This window comes from Helobdella robusta (genome assembly GCF_000326865.2).
Source record: "Helobdella robusta unplaced genomic scaffold HELROscaffold_1, whole genome shotgun sequence".
NCBI lineage: Eukaryota > Metazoa > Annelida > Clitellata > Rhynchobdellida > Glossiphoniidae > Helobdella > Helobdella robusta.
In genome coordinates, this window is record NW_008703570.1 from 6,532,279 (window position 1) to 6,542,420 (window position 10,142).

At 29.7% G+C, this 10,142-nt stretch overlaps 2 protein-coding genes across 2 annotated transcripts; one reads left to right on the forward strand and one right to left on the reverse strand.

Annotated features, from left to right (window-relative positions):
- Window positions 1-1,413: 1,413 nt before the first annotated feature.
- HELRODRAFT_159084 (hypothetical protein) lies at window positions 1,414-4,754 on the forward strand (the record flags this gene model as incomplete). The annotated part of the gene is made up of 7 exons (XM_009011000.1): window positions 1,414-1,898; window positions 2,704-2,751; window positions 2,962-3,113; window positions 3,520-3,708; window positions 3,760-3,939; window positions 4,380-4,462; window positions 4,674-4,754. 7 exons carry the CDS (start codon window positions 1,414-1,416, stop codon window positions 4,752-4,754), a joined length of 1,218 nt encoding a protein of 405 aa, XP_009009248.1.
- A 693-nt stretch (window positions 4,755-5,447) lies between these two features.
- HELRODRAFT_159085 (hypothetical protein) lies at window positions 5,448-9,535 on the reverse strand (the record flags this gene model as incomplete). The annotated part of the gene is made up of 7 exons (XM_009011001.1): window positions 5,448-5,540; window positions 6,200-6,341; window positions 7,313-7,504; window positions 7,964-8,046; window positions 8,346-8,459; window positions 9,023-9,136; window positions 9,419-9,535. 7 exons carry the CDS (start codon window positions 9,533-9,535, stop codon window positions 5,448-5,450), a joined length of 855 nt encoding a protein of 284 aa, XP_009009249.1.
- Between the last annotated feature and the right edge of the window lie 607 nt (window positions 9,536-10,142).

Below are 10,142 nucleotides of genomic sequence, written 5' to 3' on the forward strand. Positions count from 1 at the left end.
TATTTTGTGTAATACTTACATATTTTAAAGAATGACTCTATAAATAAACTGTTGAAATAATTTAGGCATAATAAAGTTTCACGCTCAACTCCTCAAAAGGAAAACAATAGAAAGGTTGTTTATTTTGTTGTCTTATACCATAAATCGTGAAGATATTTTCAAGATGTTTATTTTTTAAAGCAGCATAATGGCAAACACTGGTACAACGACAGACCAGCTAACCAATCGGAGCCAACCAAAGATGGAAATGAAATGGATTTCATTGAGGACAGATTGTGCAGAAATTATAAAACTCACCCGCTGAAACGATATTTGTAAATGCCTCACACGACTTAACTCACATATCACAAATATATATAAATTATATACATATTTATATCGATTTTTTCCAATTTAATGTCAACTTCTATATAAAATATTGAAATTGGATAAGAATTATTTAATTTTACAAATTTAACTAATTAATTATTTTTTGAAAAAAAAACAGCTTTTTATACATTCAACTTATTAATATTTATTAGATGATCAATAATATCGTTTGCGTTCTTTAAAGTATCAGACAGCTAAAAATGATTTGATGCAAAATTCAGGCGAATCTTTAAATGGCTTTTTAGGCATTAACTTATAAAAAAACCACAATTTGCCCATATAGCTTGGCATCTCGTGATGATCCAAATTACACAAATAATGGATATAGACAGACAACAAATTAAATATGGTACTAATAAGATCATGTCATGATTTATTTTAACTCAAAACTTCACAAATGAAAGTCGTACAATTATTTCAAATATCAATGTTAATCTTCAAAATCAAGTTCATTCCTAGAAGTCAGGCAAAATTATTATCAATTTATCTAACATTAAATCATCATTATTTGTTTGACTGAATACTGAAAGTCATTTTGCAAGCACGCGGCTGCAGATGGGTCAACAAAAATTTTACGTCATATATATTATTTAATTATCAACTAATATATATTATTAATTCATAAGTTTATGTAAATAAATAAATAATATGTATGTATATAAATATAAATGTGTGTGTGTGGGCGTTTTTGAATGTGTGTGTATTTGTGTGTGTTTGTGTGTAAAAGGACAGAGCAGAAGAGCCCCTTCGAAGGCATGTATGTATAGAGAAGCGCATAAATTATGTCTGGTGACGTCGATTATTGATTTGTTTGATTATATCGAAGAAACATCAAACGAATAAGTGTATGGCAAATGATTTCTGTTTACGTTCGCGCTTACACTTGGCAACCAATGTGGTTGACGCTTGCAGTGATCCACTTGTTCACCTCGTGTTATATTTCTGCTTAGTTTAAATTTTCCAGAAGTTGGTTGACTACATTAATATGAATGTTATCAGAATCTAATATAATTTATCATTTATTTTTTAATAAAATTTGAAATAATGTCAACTGAAAGCACAAGAAAATTGTTCCAATTTAAACAAAGACCAAAATTTTTCAGTAAGTTCAAGTCAACCAAAGTGTCTGATATATCAGAGGAATCATTTCAAAATGAAAGCAGCATTTATCTGAAAGATGAAACTTCTCGAAAAGAATTCAAAAAGGAAAGTGACAGCGATTCGAAAGCGAGCAAAAGTTCAAAAAGTACAACGCTGACCGCTGCATCAAGCATTGAGAGCGACTTGAAATCAGTTAATCCAAATGAACAAATTGATGGCAGCGCAGTAAATTACATTGAAACGATGTCCACCAACACGGTGTCCACGATAGAAGCAACTAACAAGCGTCCAACTTTACAGAGGTTGTTTTGGAAAAGTTTAGTGAAGAAGCACAAGAAGACAATACTGGGCAAACTGAGAGAACAAGATCTCATCTTATCTATGGATAGCACTGATCAATATGCGAAACGTTCAGAATACAAATCAGGGTCAGTTTCCCTTTTTTTTAAATTGCAAATAGTCAAATGAAATAAATTGACTGGTAAATTGAAATTTTTTGTTGGTTTTAAATTTCTCAAAATTTTGATGTGCGTTTTTTAACTAAACTTTATATTTACATATATTTGTTTAGAGTTCAAAGATTTCATGCATTTTGCCAACGCTCGTAAAAAGAAATTAGATAATTGCCCATTCGCGCTGTTTGCTCATTCAATAAATAAGGGCGAAAAAAGTCATTAACAGATGAATTTTGAAAACCATCTCCAACCGAAGCGCGAATAAATGGGAATAACGGGGTGTAGCGTAAAGGTCATCAGCTTTAGAACTTTAAAAATGATCTCCCCGCCGCAAATTCCGCCACTGTCCACTTATTAAATGATAAAATATTTTGTCATAATAACAAATATCCTTTATTTATAACTTTCAGAATATTTAAATAAAAATAACTTGATCAAATTTAATAACGATAGTTCATTCCATAAAAAATCAATTATGCGACTAAAATATTAATGTCGTGTCAACGGTGAACGACCACGACCATATCAAAAAATCAATTGAAAGATGAAATTAATTTTACTAACATTAGCAGATGTAAATATGTAGATATATGTCAGATTTCTTAATTTAATACTAATTATAAATATGATCACAACTGTGATTTCATCATAATAGTTAATGTAAGAGTGATAATTATGTCATCAATTACAATCAATTAAATAAATATTGTAATAAATGTATATAGTTTTTGATTTAAAGGTTTTTTAAGTTTATTCTATATAATGTTAAAACTTTCAGAGAAGAAGGCAGTGATCGCCACAGAGAAGAGAGCTATGAGGATTTCAAGTTAGTGAGGACATTTTCATAAAACTGTTTAACAAAATTCTCGCAAAATCGTGGTACTTACTACTTGTAATCGAGAAATATAAAACAACGTAATCGCTTAATTTACATCAGTTAATCTGGTCATATTCGTTCGGTGATTACGTGAGCAATAACCAAATGATAAAATTTCATATTAAACATTTTCAACAACATTTTTTTTAAATACCAAAGACATGGAAAGAAGAATGACAAAGATCGCCGCGTAATGTTGGATGCTGACTTTTCTAGGTCAGGGGATACATACATCAGATCGGCCATTCCCTACCTGCCAAAAAAAGTAGCTGTCATATGTCTTATTCTCAACCTCATCATACCTGGCTCAGGTTAAGTTTTCATACTAGAGAGATATATTTTATAAAAATGTTTGAGCTAAATTTTTTCGTTTTGTTACCCATATCGGTGTTCAGAAAAAAAAAACGATCATATATCATGATACCAAATTTTTGAATAAATAATTTTTATATAATAAACATTAAATAAAATTCTCTGGCACACTTTCATACGAAACTTATGCCTTCTTTGTTTCTTTTTATTGGTTGTTATAGTTAGTGACATCTTTGACAAACAATCGCGTTGTTACATGATACGAATGTCAGAAGATCGTGCTTCAATATCCCACGTACAAGTGCAAGATGCTTTGGTCAACATAAGATGATACACATTTAAGGAGCGAACAATTAATGTAAACATTTTAAAAAAAATGTTGAAATGCATTTTAATTATCTCCAGGAACCATATTCAGCGGCTTGCTGGTTCTTATTTGTGGACAGCCTCGTATGGGTTCGAAGGACGGCATATACGCTTCCACGCTGTGTGTGAACGTTGCAGTAGGATCCATGCAGCTCCTCACTGTCCCTTTCTTTTTTGTTGGATGGATCTGGAGTCTTGTTTGGGGAATATATATCATTTTACTCGCTGGTTTGTTGATAAATAACATACTATAATTTTTATCCTTTTCATATTTTGTAGATTTAAAATTTACGTTCTTACCAGATAAGCCAATGATTAAATTTTTAAATTACTGGAAAATACACAATTTTTTCAATTTGAACGTAGAGGAAAAACAAAAAATCGAAAAGGAACAATATGAAAACCAACTGAGAGCCAAAGCTTTGAGCGCGTTTGATCCCAAATTCAGAATGTGGACAGGTCAGCAATCTAATTCTGGATGAAAAAAAACTCGACTAGTTCATTTTTTTGACGATTGAACTCAATGAAGTTATAAAGTTATTCCCTAAAATATACATTTTTAATTATTTGCTTTTTGTGCAGCATATATCTCAAAAATAAACTGAATAAAATTTCACAAACAAAAACCATTGTAAGTTCGTTTTTATATGATGCTTTTCTGGAAAAGGAAAACAGGAAAATTCAGTTACTGCAAGATAAAAATAGCCAAGAAATGGAAAAAATCAAATATTTTCACCCGTTTGTTTACTCGCATGAAAACTGTAATATGAATTTACACCAACGAAATTTACAATGATTTATGTGGCCACAAAATAATATTCTGAATAAAGTGCGTATTTTATAAAACAGTTTCTAATCTGCTAACGAAACTCATTCTATCAATCAATTTGTTTATAAAGCGCCATTTCCGCGCTTCCCAAGGAATTTTGCAAACAGATGGATCTTGAGATCTGCTCTAAACTTTGTAAGTGATGGAGAAGTAGTCAGAGAAGGAGGTAGAGAGTTCCAGAGAAAAGGGCCAGAAAAAGCAAATGCAGATTTAGCAAGTGTTTAACACAAGTTAAAAAGTGAGAACAAGACGATCGTAAACTGGGGCGTTTAGGTTCAATTAATGTAACAAGATATCTGAAATAATTTAGATTGAGACTTATACATTAATGTGCAAATTTTAAAAATTATTCTATATTTTATAGGTAGCCAGTGCAAGAGAACAAGATAATGAGATATATGAGACAAGAAATGGGCACGAGCAACTAGACGAGCAGCAGAGTTAAAAGCTTCCAAAAGGATGAAATTGATCGAATCCTTGCATCAACATAAATCGAGTAAGGGGTCTATCTTAGAATAGTATGATGCAGACGTAATAAAAAAGACCTGTCACATTTAATCACGCTGATTTTTAAAAATTCTCAATGTTTCTGCGCTAGTTTGGCAAAATATTTAAAATTATTGTGATTAGAAAAAAATTAAATCTAAATGCCTATAAACGACCGTTTTCATTAAATTAATGGTCCGTGCGAACACACGCGTTAGCCAAATATCCGTTTTAATGTTACCCTCTAGCTAGAAACCTTTTTCTAGCAACAGTAAAGCAACATTGAAGGAAAAAAATTGACGGAACAATGCAATTATTTCAAGAATACTAGAAAATACACAACTTTCTCAATTTGAACGTAGAAGAAAAATCGAAAAGGAACAATATGAAAACCAGCTGAGAGGATCCTCAAAGATTATTTCAACTTTACCAAGAGAGGTTTAATGTTACTGTTACATGTAAGAAAATCGTAACACATAAAATTTGCTATTTTGAAAAACACAACCTGTGTGTGCAATGAATAAAAGTCATTTTAATAATCTTTATTTTTTAATAATGAAAAAGCAATTGCAAAAAATTCACAATTTAAAAAATCAGCAAGCACTGTTTACTTAGGATATACATAACTACCATTGAGTTTCATTCGTAATGTTTAAACATCATCAGTTTTGTAAATGGAATTCTTTTGAATGAACTTCAAATGGTCCATGAACTTATTGAAAATCTTTCTTTCTTGCTCTTTCACCTGATTTTCATACCAATGTAAATGTATTCACACTATTGTTATATAATGTCCATCCATACTATTGTTAAAAGCGTTTAAAATCTCAAATTTTAGAGTGAATTTAAAACATATTAAAAATAACAAAGCAAATGGAATAAAAAAAGTTTCACAACCAGAAATCATAAATAACTAACATTTCCGGCAGGCAAAATTGAGAATAATTCATACATTAGTCTTCTTCAATTTACTTTGTTTTTATAATTTAGTAAATTGAAATAAAACAAGAGCACGCCATGATAATTTAAATATATTCGGATGAACTGAAAGCAAAAAGTAGATAAAAACTTTGAGCAGTCTTATTTAAGTCTTACCCAACCTAGAACGAACATTTTTTTTAGTGATGTTTAACAAATGGAAATCGTAGTTGAGAAAATTTGTATGTCTAATGTGCATTAGAAGAAAAAAATCCAATGCATTATTAAGCCAAAAAAATAAGTTTTAAGTTAGCTAGACAGTTATTTTCTACCAAAACGTTTAATCAGATGTTGAAAAGAAATTTTGCAGCAGTAGATAAAACCCATATAATGCGTATAAAGTTTAGGATATATATAATTTGATAAAAATGCGTTTGTTCTCAAGCTTGCATTAAAATTACAATAATCATAAAAGAAGGAAATTACCAGCAGTTCAAATCGTTTGATGGAATCACAATAGGAAGCATAATCTTCTTGGTGTTCTTTTACAGCCTTATTTGATTTCATTAACAAAACGGACAGATGTTCATCATATTTTGACAAACTTGCTTGAAAATTTTTCAATAACCTAAAGAAAATTAATAAATAACCAATCAATTTCTATAATTAATCAATAAATTTCTTTCATTTAAACAACAAAGTTGAAACATCAAAAAACTTAAAATTAGAATCATTGTCTTTATAATCGTGGTTAAGTGCAGTTACGCACACAGCTTAGCAAGTAGAAGTACTGTATAAAACTGAAGTCATTAATTTACTTTTGAGCTGTATTAGTAACAGGCAATTATTACCAATATCAACGTAAGCGAACTATAAAGAGTGATGCAGCAGTAAACTGAATAAAAAATCTACTAAAGACTTTTGACAGAAATGAAATGAAGGGTGAAAATGTTTTTGTGTAACCCCAATCAATCACTAACAATTATCATTTTTTTAAATCACCACCTCCGTTTCTTGCCGGCTTTACTTCAAATAAAAAACTATCTCACGTCACATTACAATTTACAATTGATAATATTACTATTGATAATATTCTTTGAGGACATTGATGTAATGAATATTATCAAGGTCCTCATGCCAAAGAATATTATCAATAGTCTCAATGTTCGACCATGTTACTGTTTCTATGGAGTCAGAAGTTTACTAAAGAACTTCATGAACGACCAACATTAATCTTGTCTCCGGTTAGTGCTGATTAGACTACAATTTGAAAACATATGAAGGGAAAGAGCTGGAAGTTGTCAAAATAACAAAACTTTACCTTTCTTATCAAATCTAGGTTATCAATTATTAATTTCTTGGTTTTGAGGGTGCCTCGGTCGCTTGTATTGGTGCTCTATAAGTGACATTTATTAATATTGTTATGTATAATATATATAGGCTTTAGCGTTATAAAAAGCATCTCCAAGAATTGTAAGGGGGAATTAGTATTAGTGCTGGGTATACTTGATAGGGTAAAAAGATACATTTATTTGGAATCGTATTGTAATTATTATTAATTAGTTAATATGGACATTAGGTTTGTAAGAAGTGACTGACTGTTCTTTGCCAGAGCATTGATCTTCCAAATCTCGGTGACTGGCTTGCATCTTGTTAATTAAACTGTGATAAGCTTCCATAGTTTTTTTGTTCTTTGAAGTCTTGTTCTTCACAGTAACCACCGAATCCTTCCACTCAGTTACAGCATTGTCCATCACATTTGAGAAGTTCTTCACCGCTTCCTTGCTTTTCCTTTTATAAATTAATTTTAAAAATTAGTAAAAAATCAATATAAGAAAATATTTGTATCTTACAATTTAAAAAAAAAATGCAGTTGCTGTATATTACATTAAAGACAAATGATTTGTTTTTTGTAAAAAAAATATTATTACATGAATTACATGTTACATTGATATTAAATTGATATAAAAATATTTGTTGTACTGAGCCTGAAACCTGGAATAAAAGTGGATAAGGTTTGTGGTAAATTTTTTCTTTTCTTACAAAAAAACTATGGTAAATTTTTTAAACAAATCGTTTATCTGTTACACATTTCATGTTTGGTTAGGGTCAAAGAATACATAATTTAAACAAGTGATTCTAAGTTCAAATTCATAAAGAAGGAAAAAAAAAAGAAAATATTACATATTTTTATTGGAAAGATCCCTCAAGTGATAAACTACATCGTCAAAAGCTTGGTGGTCCTTCGACCTTTCACAATCGTGTCTCAGACCTTCTCTTTCTTCTCTGTACTTTGCAACAGCTTCTTCCACTCCGTGTATTTGGTCTGGAAGCTGATAAAAAATCATACAAATAAAATTAGTTTCAATTTTTACATTTACAACCCATCAAAATTTTAATAAAAAATGAAAACAAATCGACTAACATAAGGTTAAAAAACAAGGCTGTTTTTTGAAAACTAGATTTGAAAGCACAAGTTGAATTTCTGATGAATACTATACAATACAAAATTATGCACAAACTTCTCATTTAATTCATCCAAGCAACTAGACACAACGACAATAAATAGATGATGTAAGGTAGGACAGCGATAATAAATAGATGATTTAATATGTAGGATGCAACGTCCAACCTTTTTCTTATAATGTTCAATTGTTTGCTGAAGCCTGAATGGAGATTTGACGATCCTTGAATCAGCCTGCTTCAGTCGGTTCTGCAGATCTTTTATTATCTCCTCTTTTCTCAGCTGTACAAAAACAACATTTAGTTTCTTGATAATAATTAATAAAATCAAAATTAAAATGAAATAAAAAAACATCTCTCAGAAAAATAATGTTGTTCAATATTATCAAAAGCCACTCAAAAAGTATTTTATTTAGCCCTTGCATTTATAAACAAACTTGCAAACTGAAATTTGTTGCAGTTTAACATGAACAATTTTTTTTACCAATAGAAAAGTTAGTTTACATCAAAAATATGTACAAAAATAAATTAATGTAGTCTAAATCTATAAGAGCTATATTTGTAGTGCATAAATCCTTCCAGAGGTGCTTCTAGCTAAAGAGAAACCATTTAAGAGCATTATAAATTTATTTCATTCATTCTTTCTGAAAATGGGAAAACACGCTATGATAACAAATATTAATTACAATATAATTTAGTAGTAAATTTCTAAATGTGAAAAAGTTTAGTCAAAAATAATGAAACATATTTCAAAATGACCGATTAATGATAATTTAAAAATTAAACTTAAAATTTTTTTGATCAACAGAAAAAATAACTCTCATGCCAAAATGCCAAAGAATTAACCGAAGTTTCTTGATTGGCTGAAATTGTTGCTTCTAATTTAGAGATTCCAAGATTTTCCTGGACAACGATTTCTTCACTGAAATGCAATGAGATTTCTTGAAATTTTCTTTTTCTCTGTGAAAAACATAAATTAAAAATAACTATACTTGATTATTTTTCTCCCAACCAAAATATAATTTATTCACAATTATATTGTTGTAAGTTCAAGACACAGAATCTGTCACTCAATGTTCGCCAACCATATGTGACAAACAGAGCAGAGGTGTTATACAATGACAAATACCATAAATGTTTAATTTAAGAGTCTTTAAATGGAATGAATAATATGAAACCCAAATACAACCACGTAAAATAAATAATTTTTAAATAATATTGCTAAACAACAAAAACACTAACATTTTTCTCTTGCTCATCCAAATCTTTCAACTCTTGGTTGATGGAGTCCAGCACAGTTTGATGGCTGCTGATGGCATTGCTGATGGTTTTGTGGATATCCATATCACGTCTCTTCATTTTTGACAGAAATTAAAATTATATGGAGATGGAAAAAAAATATTTCAAATACATTTTACACAATGAGAGATTAATCTAGACATTGAGTTAGACATTGCATTGGCAAGTGTTTTACATTTTATTTAAAATATACTTTTAAAATTTTGTATCCAGAAAGACAGCATCAGATTTAAAGTGCTTATTTTTACTCAAAGTTAACACAAAAGATTAAAACAAAGGTTTGTTGCATTTGTAAAGGTGGCTAAACTCCAAACGTAGCAAACAAAACAGGATTGAAAAGCATTAAATATTGAAAAAATAAAATTTATTATCATAAGATCCATTCTCTTTTGCATAATCAAAATAACCTCTTCAATTTGCCTGTCCTCAATTTTCTGACGATGAGTAAAATTGAAACGAAATCTGTTCAACAGAGCTGACAATACTATACAAAGCTTGCCTCTGGCTGAAACATTTTTGTTATAAACAAAATTTAGAACTGTTTGGCATGTCAATACAGCATTAAAACATCACACATTTTATTTTTTAGATATTTATGCCATGAGAAATAACAGAACTTTAAATCTTTTCAAATAATTACATAACCAGTTACAATTAACATAATGAT